Source organism: Sapajus apella, unplaced genomic scaffold, assembly GCF_009761245.1.
Source record: "Sapajus apella isolate SASKATOON/1434 unplaced genomic scaffold, GSC_monkey_1.0 scaffold61, whole genome shotgun sequence".
Classification (NCBI taxonomy): Eukaryota; Metazoa; Chordata; class Mammalia; order Primates; family Cebidae; genus Sapajus; species Sapajus apella.
This window is the reverse complement of record NW_022437001.1, coordinates 7,794,308-7,808,771: the sequence shown is the minus strand read 5'-3', so window position 1 is coordinate 7,808,771 and position 14,464 is coordinate 7,794,308. Positions and strand designations below refer to the sequence as shown.

The 14,464-nt window shown below is 42.6% G+C and overlaps 1 protein-coding gene across 2 annotated transcripts in view; it reads right to left on the bottom strand.

Annotated features, from left to right (window-relative positions):
* The window catches only part of OTUD4 (OTU deubiquitinase 4), a 49,330-nt gene extending 36,688 nt beyond the window's left edge, over window positions 1-12,642 (bottom strand). Inside the window, exons 1-3 of one of the 2 annotated variants that reach the window (XM_032246474.1) lie at window positions 11,865-12,642; window positions 6,778-6,861; window positions 2,907-2,957 (exon numbers count right to left, since the gene is read on the bottom strand). In XM_032246474.1, coding sequence (XP_032102365.1) covers window positions 2,907-2,957; window positions 6,778-6,861; window positions 11,865-12,023 — 294 coding nt within the window. In that variant the 5' untranslated portion in view covers window positions 12,024-12,642. The remainder of the gene's footprint in view (window positions 1-2,906; window positions 2,958-6,777; window positions 6,862-11,864) is intronic. The other variant, XM_032246475.1, reaches the window with a different exon arrangement.
* Between the last annotated feature and the right edge of the window lie 1,822 nt (window positions 12,643-14,464).

Below are 14,464 nucleotides of genomic sequence, written 5' to 3'. Positions count from 1 at the left end.
TGGATGAAGCAACTGACTGTATCCATCAACTATCTGCCAATTGGTTTCTGTTTTCATTTTATACACCCATATATCAGGAAGGCAAAAAAAAAAAAAAAAAAAAGATTATTTATTTTTTGAGACAGAGTCTCACCCTGTTGCCCATGCTGGAGTACAGTGGCACAATCTTGGCTCTCTGCAACCTCCACGTCCCAGGTTCAAGAGACTCTCCTGCCTCATCCTTCCAAGTAGCTGAGACAAGTGCATGCCACCACACCCAGCTAATTTTTTTGCATTTTTGGTAGAGACGGGGTTTCATCATCTTGAACTACTGGCCTCAAGTGATCTGCCCACATCTGCTGCCTTAAGTGTTGGGATTATAGCCATGAGCCACTGAACCCGGCCCAGGAAGGCAAAAATAAAAAACAGAATGAAGATTTATAAATATTTGTTATTTATAAATATTTGCTAGTAACAAAAAAAAAAACTGTTCATAAGATACCTAAGACATCTGAGGAAGAGATCTGATCAGACTGGGGAGATCATAAGAATGTCTTGTGTTTATCAGAAAGAAACCTGGCCAGCCTCCACCATGACGGGGAGGTACAATCTATCCCACATGTTCTAAACCACACCAACATTTATACACCTTCCTTTCCCACAGACCACAAATCAAATAGTCTCAGTTCAGTTCACTGCCTCATTTCCTCCCTCTGTCCCCTTCTCTCCACTCCTATTATGCCTAGCCTAGCTCAAATCCTCACAGACCTAACCCTACTGCATAGAAATTATTGTGAAACAACACCGTGGGGTTTTTCTGATACAAAGTAATAAATGGCCTTTATCATTTTTTATTTTTTCTAAAGGAAGTAAAAAAAAAATCATATATATTTGCCATTTAGAGATAATAACATTCTGGTGTTTATCTTTCCCATCTGTTACACATAACATAACATGTACTTAACACTCATTCTGCACACACAAACTGATCATGAATTAGGTACCCCAAATTAAAAGGTAACTATGGGAATTCCAAAGTAATAAAAATATACATACAATGCCTGCCTTCAAAGAGGCTTATAAACTAAAAAAAAAAAAAAAAAATGTAGGCTTCAGGAAAATGAATATGTGATCACAGTATTTGGGTCAAATTCAGTTTCAGACTTACAAAAAATATATATATATATATACTCTGGATTGGATTTAGAGAAAAGGCCTTCAATGATATTTGTCTCTAAAACTGGAGTAATACTCCTTTTTACACTTGATACAATGTGTGCACTTTAAAACATTTTAAAATGGATCTTTCTGTCTCTAATCCCATCTACCTCAAACTATTTTTACACAATATTCTTTCATCTGTCCAGTCAGTCAACAAAATAAAATCCCTTAGCTCTGGGACACAGCAGTAAACAAAACATATAGAACTCTGCTCATGGAGCTTAATTCAAGTAGGAAGAAGACAAACAAAATACACAGTATATTAAATGGCATAAGCACTACAAAGAAAAATAAAGCAGTGGTAGACAGGCAATGTGTTGGAAACAGGACTACAATCACTACTCTGACTTCCTGCCCCAAAAACCCTATGTGGCTTCCCAGTGCCTGATGCCCAGGCCCCAGGCCCAGAGACCATGATTCGGGTCTGGAATAGAGGCCAGGGAATCTGCATTTTCACATGCACATCAAGTGATTTTGATACAGATAACCTACAGATAACAATTTCTGAGAAACATGGGTCTGAAGCATAAGCTCCAAACTACTGATGCTAGCACTGTAGGCTCTCCCAGTGTGGCCCCCCACCTGCCTTCCAACCTCTTTCTCACTACTTTTTACCTTCACATGCCCAAGGCTTCACACAATCAGAACTGTTTTCTGAATCTGCCTCGCTGACAGTTTTCACTGCCTGGAATGCCCCTGAGACCAGGCATTTCCTATTTAGAATCTATTCAGACTTCAAATACGAACTCACTCGCAAACTGTTGCTTTTGCCTACCCAGCTAGAAATAACACTCTGACTGCCTACAGCATCACAGCGATACCTCTTTTGACAAATCTACTTTTCTAGATTGTACTGACTATCTTTCCTATGACAGGGAAACTTTTTTGTTATCTACATTATCTCTGCATCCCCAGGGTGACCAGGAATTCTTGGCCCATCATAAGCACTCAAATTAGTGTTAGGCAACCAAATGGATACACCAGTCATCAATCAAACACCCTTGTTCCTATATTACATTCCTTTTACACCCTAACTTTTCTTAGCTTTTTTCTTTGCCAATGTTATTTTTACTTTAACAGTGAATGATGGGAAATCCTAACATTGTAAATGGTATTCCAAGATATTTGGATTTTTACAGTGAGAATGTTAGTTTTGTAAACAGAAAAAAAAATAAAGAAAAATCCTTTTTATATCAACATATAAAAAAAAGTATAGCAGCAGGGGTTGGTGGGTATGTGCTGAAAAAGTATAGCAGCAGGAGTTGGTGGGTATGTGCTGTCCTTTTCGGTCTCAACAGTCTTTTCCCTCTTCACGAGCTGATCATGGAAACTGGAACCTGCATGAAAGAACTCTGCCTTCTCAGTTGCCTAGGAAGAAATCAAACTTCCCCTGTTCAAATTCCATACATACACCAACACAGCATTCTGAAAATCATCACCAGTATTATTTCAGCCTTTTATACCACACTTACGTGCCATTTTGGCAAAGATAAAATAGCACAACTATGCCTTAGTGAGGCAACCTCTAACACACAGCTCCAACTTAAATGCTGCATAAAATGTGTAGGAAATGTTTATAAGGAAATAGGGTACACTGTCACTTCAACTCCTCTAAACACTGTAATAGTAATCTTCCATTTTAATGAATTTTAAATACATTATTTGGATATATAAAAATACAAATATACTAGAAGATTATCACATACCTGTGGATTTTCCAAACGCTTTAAATATTCTTCAAATGATCCTTCTATAAACTACAAAAAAAAAATCTATTAGAAATGTTGTATTAAAAAAAAAAAAAAAAAGAAATGTCATCTAAGCAACAGGCCAAAAGTTAACCACTTTGCTGTGTAAACAATATTCACTGTGAATTACTGAGTTTGTACATAAACCCAAAATACATCAGTATTATTTAAAAATAATAATATAATTATGAAAACATACAGTAATCACTAAAGACCATAAACATATGAAAGAATTTAAAGAAGGAAATTTTGTCAGGAAAGATTTCCTGAAAGCAGAGTGACTCAAGATGAATGCTGGACAGGATCTGGATAGGAACAGGGAACTGATACTCGAAAGGAGGGCCAATGTGGCGTGAGGAGGAAGAGCAAAAACTGTGTTGGGAAGATAAGCGATCTGGCCAGCTGGAGCAGGAAAATCTGTTGTAGAACTGAGTGGGAGAGGAACCCAAATGGGGGCCTGTTGACAGGGCCTGAAGCCTAGGCAGTACTTACAGACTAGATGGGAAAGGCCATTCAAGGTCACTGCAGGTGACATTCTGAACAGAGAAATCATATGATGAAAGCAATGCTTTAACTTGGTAGTGGCCAGTGTATAGAAGAGAATAAAGTAAAGACTGACTTACTAGCTAAGAAATAGTATAGCTTAGTAATACAAATAAGACTACTCATTGTCTGTCAGGTCAGTGATACAAGAAATAGCAATGAGAACTATTAAGGCTAAAAATATATATATATATATTTTTTTGAGACGGAGTTTCCCTCTTGTTACCCAGGCTGGAGTGCAATGGCGCGATCTCGGCTCACCGCAACCTCCGCCTCCTGGGTTCAGGCAATTCTCCTGCCTCAGCCTCCTGAGTAGCTGGGATTACAGGCACACACCACCATGCCCAGCTAATTTTTTGTAGTTTTAGTAGAGACGGGGTTTCACCATGTTGACCAGGATGGTCTCAATCTCTTGACGTCGTGATCCACCCGCCTCGGCCTCCCAAAGTGCTGGGACTACAGGCTTGAGCCACCGTGCCCGGCCTGGCTAAAAATATTTTGAAGCGACAACAAGATTCTTCTAATACAGCTTGCTTCATTTTAACTTTGACATAAAAACAGAGTTTATTCAAGCTGTGTAATAACCCTACCTTTTTTATGTTTCTTTCATAGCAATCGCATTCATTTGAGAAATCTCTAAGACATTTGTTGAATCACCAAATTGTATTTAAATTACAGTCCCAGTTGATTTAGCAAAGTGACATACTTAAAGACATTAAAGTATACTCCCTAGTCTACAAAAATCTTTCAAAAATCCTTGGACTTTAAGACTGAGATTAATTCTTTATAGATTATATAACGTTGGCCCGGCGCAGAGGCTCACACCTGTAATCCCAGCACTTTGGGAGGCCGAGGCAGGCGGATCATGAGGTCAGGAGTTTGAGGCTAGTCTGACCAACACAGTGAAACCTGGTCTCTACTAAAAATGCAAAATATTTAGCTGGGTGTGGTGGCAAGCTCCTGTAATCCCAACTACTTGGCGGGCTGAGGCAGGGGAATTGCTTGAACCAGGGAGACAGAGGTTGCAGTCAGCCGAGATCACGACACTGCATTCCAGCCTGGGTGACAGAGACTCTGTCTCAAAAATAGATATATTATACGTGTGTGTGTGTGTGTTTGTGTGTATACATATATTTATAATAAAAGAGCCATATACATTAAAGAGCCCACCAATCAAGGGCTACTGTTCTGTATTAGATGATTACAGGTCTACGGAGAAAAAAACAAAACCACAAGACCATTTAAAGTTACAAGAGATTGCAGAATTCTGACACAAGCCTGCATCCTATCTGAGAGTCTCCTTTCCGAGCAGAAAGCATCCATCTATGCCATGGCTGACCAATGTCAGTAACAAGGCATAATCCTTTCTATAACATCTCTTTCCAATTCTGGACAACCGAAACTACCTGAAGGTTCATATTATAAGGAAAGTGAAACTTTTCCCCATGGAACTTTCAACCTCTGATCATACCCCACAAGATTACATGGACTGAAAAAAATATATGCAAAGCACTTAAAACAATGCCTGGAGCATAATAACCACTCTCAACCAATGTTAACAGCACTTAAAACATGCCCGGAGCATAATAACCACTCTCAACCAATGTTAACAATGTCCATTATTATCTACAGTTTTACCCTCTGGGGCCAATGATTAATAAGAATTAATTTAAAGACCACTCTACCTCCCCACTTCCTTTCTCTACACCTTTGTACTCTCTTATCTAGCCTCTGTTATCAGTTGCTTTTTTCCTAATAAATCAAGGTTTCAAGCCTATCATTTGCAAAGTATTGTATCAATGTTCTCTACCAGTCAACTGCGGGAAGTACCAACCAAAGTTGTCAGGTTACATAATTCTAGGTCTTAAAACCAATAAGTAATAAATCCTGTAAGACTTTGAGTGTAAAATGAAAACAGGTCATTGTGGCATCTTATTTCACATATTACTGAGAAAATTATACTAAGCTGTTATGCAACATTTTATTAACTATTAATTACTACTTACATAATACAGTGTTCTGATATGAGTTCATACTGAACCCTGAAAATTAAAAACCTATAAATGTTTTCTGATAAAATTAAGGGATCAGCATTACTTACACTCAGCATATTTTTTACACTGCAAGTCTGATTTTTTTTTTTTTTTTTTGAGACAGAGTCTCACTGTCACCCAGGTTGGAGTGCAGTGGCACAACCCGGCTCACTGCAACCTCTGCCTCCTGGGTTCAAGCAATCCTCATGCCTCAGCCTCAAGAGTAGCTGGGACTACAGGCATGTGCTACCACACCCAGCTAATTTCTTTTGCATTTTTAGTAGACACAGGGTTTTGCCATGTTGGCCAGGCTAGTCTTGAACTCCTAGCCTGACAAAGTGCTGGGATTACTTACAGGCATGAGCCACCATGCCTGACCTGAATTTTTTTTTTTTTTTAATTTAAATTTCTTATCTTATTTTTTTCTTTAAGTACAGGGTTTCACCATGTTGGTCAGGCAGGTCTTAAACTCTCAACCTCAGTTCATCCCCCCGCCTTGGCCTCCAAAGTGCTTGGATCACAGGCTTGAGCCACCATGCCCGGCCCAACTGAATTTTTTTTTTTTAATTTATAGAAAGTTACCAATCACAGAAGCCACTATTAATCACAACACCCCCAATTCCCTGACCATGTCAGACAAAGCCCACTCTTAGTATGCAAAGGCCTTGTCCAGGTCATCTTTCCATCCCCCACAACTCAGCATCTTATCTATCATAGCAGCTTTCTAAATGTCCAAATAAATGCAAAACATAAAACAGCCTAGAAAATAATGTTAACAATGTAACTGGACTGAGTTCAGTAAAAAAGGTTTTTTTGTTAAGTGTTATTTTCATAACCTGCATTAAGATCCAGTCTGAAATTTCTACGAGAACACTTCCTTTTTTTTTTGAGATGGAGTCTCCCTCTGTCACCACGATGGAGTGCAGTGGCACAATCTTGGCTCACCGCAACCTCCTCCTTCTGGGTTCAAACGATTCTCCTGCCTCAGCCTCCCGAGCAGCTGGGACTACAGGCACGCACCACCACATCCAGCTAATTTTTGTATTTTTAGTAGAGATGGGGTTTCACCGTGTTGGGCAGGATGGTCTTGATTTCTTGACCTCATGATCCACCCACCTGGGCTTCCCAAAGTGCTGGGATTACCAGCGTGATCGTGCAGTGATTAGGCCACCGCACCAAGCCTAAAACAATTCCAAAAACCAAAACGTAAATTCAAGTCAAGACACCATTACATGTTTGAAATTGCAAGTTACCGCTTCAAATTTCTCTCTATTCTCTCGAAGATAGTGAATACAGGCCATTCTGACTTCAACATGGCGAGATTGAGAGTGCAATACCTAAAAAGAAAAGGCAACAAACACACTATTAAGCATTTGGTTAAAAATGCACTCAAGTTACAAGCTAATGTCTTCTTTTACACCCAAAATAATCTAACAGGCAATAGATTATCAGTCTTCCTCCATTTCCCTTTCTATAATTTCAGTATCTTTACTCATTCCTACCTCTTCTAACTAAGCACCGCAATAGCATGAAATATACAAACAATACTACTTAAGCCAAATTTTGTAATTAGGCTCTCTTCTTTAGGACATCTTTGTAAATTCAGGATACTTTCCTCCCTTGTCCATCCCTCCACAATAACTTTATCTTCACAAAGAAGAGCTAACAAAGTCCATGCTATGACACACTCAACCTCATCCTACACACACTGAAAAACAAGCTGGCAACTTCAGCAGGAATACACTCTGAGGCTTTCAGCCTCTAAGAGACTAGTTTTTTTTTTTTTCCCATTAATTCTGAATTCACTTAGTGGCTCTATGTATGAATTTAACTCCACTATGGTTTCAGAAAACTTAAGGCACTCATTCTTTCCCTGGTGATCAAATTTACAAGATGAGAAAGAACATCCAAGTAGGCAGCATATGGGGTGCAAAAATGCTGTGTGATATCATCCCAAGAGGTTTGGGGTTTGTTTTTATGTCCCAAATTGTAAAGTACCAACCTACAAAGTATGAACCAGATCTTCTCACTTTGTAGTTTTCATATTCTTCTATTAAACAACCAGTTCAACAGAGAGACAACTTACTGGCATGTGGTCTTTTACTAAAATTCTAAAGCTGTGAATTGATACAACTATTTCTTATCCAGTGCTTCCTTCTTGCAAGCTCCCAATTCTTTCTTTTTTTGAGATAGTCTTACTCTATCCGCCCAAGCTGGAGTGCAGTGGTGTGATAGCTCACTGCAACCTCCGCCTCACGTGTTCAAGTGATTCTCCTGCCTCAGTCTCCCAAGTAGCTGAGATTACCGGCACATGCCACCAGGTCCAGCTAATTTTTGCATTTTTAGTCAAGATGGGGTTTCACCATGTTGGCCAGGCTAGTTTCAAACTCCTGACATCAGGTGATCTGCCCACCTCGGCATCTCAAAGTGCTGGGATTACAGGCATGAGCCACCACGCCTGGTCCTGGCTCCCAATTCTTTAACATACTTAAAGGAGATTAAAATTCTTTTCTATTACTAAGTGTCTCAGATATTCCTGTAACTTAAAAGGTGGTTAAAAAAAAAAAAAAAAAAAACCAGACGCACTTAAAATAACACATTTCAAACAGCTATCAAGGCCTCTTGAGAATTTATATTAATAGAAAGTAGCTTTAAGAGTTACAGATCCTGGCCAGGCATGGTGGCCACACCTGTAATCCCAGCACTTTGGGAAGCCGGGGAGGGTGTATCACCTGAGGTCACAAGTTTGAGACTAGCCTGGTCAACATGGTGAAACCCCATCTCTACTGAAAATACAAAAAAAATTAGCCGGGCATCGTGGTACATGCCTGTAGTCCCAGCTATTCGGGAGGCTGATGCAGGATAATCGCTTGAACCTGGGAGGTGGAGGTTGCAGTGAGCTGAGACCATGCCACAGCACTCCAGCCTGGGCAAATAGAGTGAGACTCTGTCTCAAAAAAAAAGTTACAGATCCGATTGAGTGGTTCTTCCTTTAGTTTAGCGGTGAGTAGAGAAACTGGGAAAAGGGAGGCTCCAGCTGCACATTCTACATCTCTCTTGGATAACAGCCGAAGCTCATTTACACCCACAGAACCACAGGCACAACTGCCTGGATGGCTAATATGTCCTATTACACTAAGATACACTGAAGATCCACCTGTTGAAGTTAGCAATGAGTTTGTTTTCAGTGTAATAGCTGGTTTTCAGTTTAACTGATTCTATCTTCACTGCTGTTTTTGGACACTATGAAAATGTATTCTTATATATCCTAAGAGTCCATGACCAAAAGAACTATCTATATATAAAAATAACGACCACAGAATGTTTTTGCCAATTCAACAAATGACATTTAGCAACACTTTTTTCACAGAAGCTATGTTAGACACTATTATGAATCACGGTATTATTAGTATGAATAAACCACAGTGTCACCTGATAGGGCTTTCCTCCGCCATTAGCAAAGTGGAGGTAGTCTTTAAGCCATTTACCCAGCAACAGGTGGCAGACATAAGTTGGTAAAAACAATGGTAGGCATATCTATTGTTTTTTCTCCTTTTTTATCAAAGATTTTGGCACATGCAATCTATCTGAACCTGCTGCTCAGAAGCAAAATTCTTAGCAACTTCCATAAAGTGTAAGAACGCTGGTAATTTGCAAAGTCAAGCATTGCAAGAAAAGCAAGGTTAAATGACAACTTTTTAAAATGTAAATTATTGTGCAACTTTAAGAACACTCAGGAAGAATTCTAGTAGTATGACAAACATCTCTGCAAATTAATATATACATGAAAGCAAACTAGAAGGCTTTCCCATTTTTACTTGGGACAAGATAGTTGATAAATACTGGAAAAGGCTGAGACACTGTTTTAGCAAGTCCTCTAAGAGTGCCCTATTTTTAGCTCCATGGCTATGGTGCTGATTCAGGTCAGAGCTCCTGCAGGCCCAAATCCACAAGTGTAAAAGGGAAATGGCCTATCTAAATCAGATAATTTGGAGAGAAAGACCAAAATCCTAACTCAAGTCTCCTCCCCCTCTTTAAAAACTGTCACTTAGATTATTAACTCTGACTCCTTCTGAGAAATGATATTTGTGATTTTATAGAAGAATTGTTGGCAAAACTATAAATCCTTGGTACACATTTTAAAAGGGAAGCCTGATATTGGTATTACTTCCTTTTTTCACATTTTGCCTTTGGCGATGATGGCTACACCTGTCCTTTATTGAATAACTGAACTTGCCCCAAAGTTCAAGGTCTTGAGCTAAGCTCATCAGACTAAAACTGAGTCACATAACTGGAAAGGGAAGTCCCTTATGCCTAACTTAAATCCCATTACAAAATACAATAAAATGTGTTATCTGATCTAACCGAGAGTTTTTAGTGTAAACTAGCCCTTGCCCCCTTTCTACTTAATAACAGATCCTGCTACAATAACAGAGAGGCTTCCGTATAATCAAGACCACCAAGTATTATTTATGGTATGCACTATGGAAAGCACACACCTCTCTGCTTCAATATAAACTAGGACTCAGATAACTCAAATCCAAATAAGTTCCAAGCTTCCCTTACCGCCATTTATTTACCGCCTTACCTGCCTCCTTACTTACCAAACTCATGCTAGCTCTAACAGTAGGTAATAAATATGGGCTGAAATCACGTCCACCTCTACCCTAGGCTTTTGGAGGTGCTGAGGAGTTCAAGGAGGCTGAGACAGAGGAAGCAGGACAGACAGAGATTCAGAAAATTCACAAACGGGGAAGACTGTTTACCTACTAAAAATAAAGAATGGAGGGAGTACGTGGGTGTGACCATACCCCACAGCAACATTGAAAACTGAGAAAAGTCTAATGGGCAAAACCTGGTTTAGGGAGCTTTCAGAATAATATTTCAATGGCAATGTCCAAAACATAAAGCAAAGGTTTGTGTCCGTTAAATCAATTTCTTGTTTTAAAGATTTTTGGCGGAGCGCGGTGGCTCACGCCAGTAATCCCAGCACCTGTCCAGCACTGTGAAACCCGGTCTCTACTGAAAACACACACACACAAAAAAAAGCCGGGTATGGTGGCACATGCCTGTAGTCCCAGCTACTCGGGAGCCTGAGGCAAGAGACTCGCTTGAACCCGGGAGACAGAGATTGCAGTAAGCCGAGATCGAGCCACTGCACTCCCGCCTGGGCGACAGAGTGAGACTCCGTTTCAAAAAAAGAAAAAAGAAAAAAAGATTTTCCCCTACCTATGGTAAATAAATGGCTTGCCTTTTAATGTTTAAAAATATGAGAACAGACTGGTCTCTGGATGTTAAGTGAAACATTCACTCACAAACAAAAATTTTAAAAGTTATTTAGCATTCAAAAAAGGTGAGGGGGAAAACAAAAAAAGAACAAACATCATAATAACTCCACAGGGGGGTAGGGAGGAGTGTGCGACGGGGTATGGGGAGCAGGTCCTAGGTCAAAGGAAAACACATGTGAGAGGTCTGAAAGACACACCAGGGCAGAAACTTTTATCCAGCTACTTCGGCAGCTATGTTTCAATATAGGATGAGTTTTGGTGACTGCACACCTACAACATAAAGTGTTATATAACATGGAATAAGCGCTCTCAAATAAAAAAATCAGAAAAATCTTCCTGAGCAACTGTTAGAAAGTGGTTTTGAAAAGCTCCGGTAGTTACACGTACCCTTTCTACTACCAACACCAAAACAGGCTTTTAAAAAAAAAAAAAAAAAAAAAAAAGTCAGTTCCATTTAGTATACCTACACAGCCTAGCAGAGCATAATAAAGCGTGGGACCTACTGAACGACAAATCCTTCAAAATATTCTATATTTGTAAAAGGTTTTCTCAAGCGGCAGTTTGCCCATTTGATTCAAGCGACATGGGCGAGCTTGACTACCCCACATTCCAAAGTCCAGCAGCAAACCAAAATATGTTCCACAAGTAAAGTTTGATCCACCACTTCTAGTAAAGACTTGGTTTACTGGAGTGGGGTGAGCGTGGTGCTTCTTGAACGAAGGGAAGGTGAATGCGGAAAAGAAGTGAAAAATATCATGTCGCCAGGTCCCCAGCAATAAATAACTGCACAAGCTCCGAGCAGGCCTCGCAAGTTGTCCTCAACTCATTATCTCCTCACCAGGAGAAACGACGCCCCGTTAATTTGCCGGCTTTTAAGTTTCGATTTGCACGTTTCAGACCCAAAGCAGCGTCCCACTCCGGCATTACAATGGGGCGCTGTGACGACAGCGAGGGCACGCGCAGCCCCGGACGCTGGCGGCCCGGATAGCCCGCAGCTGCCTCCCCACCCATACCCGACGGGCCGTCCCCGCCTCCCTTCGCCCCCCAGTTACCTGCTCCGCCACCGCCCGGAACAGGCACGACCCGTCCTTGGCGACCAATTTCCGATACAAGCCCAGTTTCCGCAGATAGGCGTCCATGGGCGTCGCGTCCTCGCGGGGCCCCGCGCCGCCCTGGTCCCCGCCGTCGGGGACGCCGACGGCCGCCTCCATGTTGCTGGTCCTGCTGCAGGCCAGGCGCGGTGAGAGCTAGCCCCACATGGCCAGGCCGCCGGCTGCTGGACGCCCCGGCCTGGGGCAGGCGGCGGCTCGGGCTGTGGCTCGGGCTCCGCGAGCGGCGGCAGGCGGCGGCGGCGGCGGCCCGAGGCAGCGGTCCGCGCTTTCCGGGAGCATAGGGGAGCCCTGCCTAATGCATGGCTGTCCGCACGCTGCCGCCTCCTCGGAGCAAACACGCGCCCACGAGAAACGGGGGGAGCGGGATTAAGGAAAACCCCGAGAGTGAGCAGTCACTTCCCGACGGCCTCCCTGCCCGACTCAGGACCCGGGCAGGGGGTCGCCGCCCCCTCAAGTTTCCTGGTCCCTACTGGTGAGAAGCGAGAAAACCCCCGCCCCCAGCAGGCACGCTGGGCCGGCTCAGGTGAAGCGAGGCCTGCGTCCCCCGCGCGCTCCCCACGCCGGGAGCCGAGGAAACCAAAAAAGAAAGAGGCAGCCTTTCGTTTCCCCACCTCGCTGGAGGGCGCCGGAGGGGCAGGGAGTGGGTGGGGGCACCCGGCAGAGAACAGCACCTCGCAGCCCAGAATTTGTTTTCGCTTTCAGCCCGACAGCGGAGAGGACGGCGGGAGGTGTAGTCTTGGCAGCCGCAGGAAGTCGGCTTGCGGCGGGCGGGAACGCACGAGCCGGCCTACCCGGGGGAGGCGCCAGGGAGGCGCGCGGACTACAAGTCCCTACAGCGCGGGCGCCGCTGCCGCTGCCCCGAGCCGGCTTCGCGCTGCCCTGGTGCCGCGTCCGCGAGCTGGCTGAGGGGGCTCCTCCGACCGACGTGGGGCGACCTGCGCGCGCCGCCTGGCCGCTACGCCGCGGGAAACGCGCGCTCCCGGCTAGCGTGGAGTTGCCAGGGGCACGGCGGCGCAGTGTCGGCCCTTTGTGTATTTCCAGAGGGCGCACCTGTCTGCTCCCCTCCCCCCGGCCTGCTCTCCTGGCGTTTCCATGGAGGTGGCTTTAACGGCTTAAGCAAAAAATAGAGCTAATTGGCGGAGGCTCTGCGAACTGGCACGGTGCGGGACGACACACTCTGTCCATAAATCAACCGTGGACTTGCGGATTCCTGTTAGAAATTACAAGGACAGCTCACGCACTACGGCAAGATGAAGGATTTGCCAAAGACATTTTTGTTCATTCTGTCACTGTAGCTGAGCACCCCATCACAAAGACATGTCACTGTCAGAAGACGTTATGTGTTGTTGTTGTTGTTTTTCTTAAAAAATTCATCTTGTAATTGCTTGATAACATGCTGACTGGACTGGCCACGGGTTCCACCAGTGTTCCAGCCTTCAGCTCAACTTCCCATCCTCTGATGTTGAATGACGGAATTGACAAATTATGCTTTAGAACTCAGAATTTGGCCGGGCGCGGTGGCTCACGCCTGTAATCCTAACACTTTGGGAGGCCGAGGTGGGTGGAACACCTGAGGTCAGGAGTTCAAGACCAACCTGGCCATCATGGTGAAACCCCATCTTAAAAAAAAAAAAAGAAAAAAGAACCCGGAATTTATCCAGCATGCTTCTGTTGCACCAGAATTTTATTTTGCTAAAATACAACGGCATCTGGTGTCCTTATTCAAATACATGGTTAATCATAAGAACTAATTCAGTCTTCAGGCCATGGTGGAGGAGAGGGAGAAGAAAAGGGAGCGTTACTATAGGTTTAGACATGTAGTCAAATTCCTTGCAATGGGCAAGGCAGGCCAGGTGATAAGAGTCCAACAATATAATTTTAAAACTACGATAGACACTTTTCAGTATTTTCAGTTGAAGCCATCAATCGTGTATTCACTATCCTTGGAGCGTTTTTGATTTCTTAATGTTTATTCTATCTCCAATTACGAGATATACAAACGTTATTGTTACCCAAATGAAAAAATGTCCCTGTCTCAATATTAAATGTGTTACATGTTGTAGAGAAGAAACGCTTTGAAATCACTTGTAGAAAAATATAGTTTCAGGTCAAACCTGTTGCTTTTCTTTTAAAATACCTTCACATTGCATATACTCATTCTACTCAAGACAATTCCTGAGTATTGCCACTACTTACAACAGGGATCGCCCTTGTTTTAACTCAAAGAGAAATTCAAAGTAAAGTATATCTAAACTCCTGCTGAATGAATGTAGAACAGTCTCAGTCTAAGCTGGCTGCTTCTGGTTCCAAAATTAGAAGTGATACACCTGTTATATCTGACCCTGGGCCTGTTTAAGGAAATCCTTTAGGTATTTTAAGACCTAATCCAAGACAGACCCTCTGTATGCCAACTTCCCAAATATAGCTCAGTGTTAAGGCAACATTAGAGGATCCAATGTCTTTAAACTGAACCAGAACTTAGAGAAATTCACTCACTTTCAAAGGATTTTTTTTTTTTTTTTTTTTTTTTTTTTTTTTTT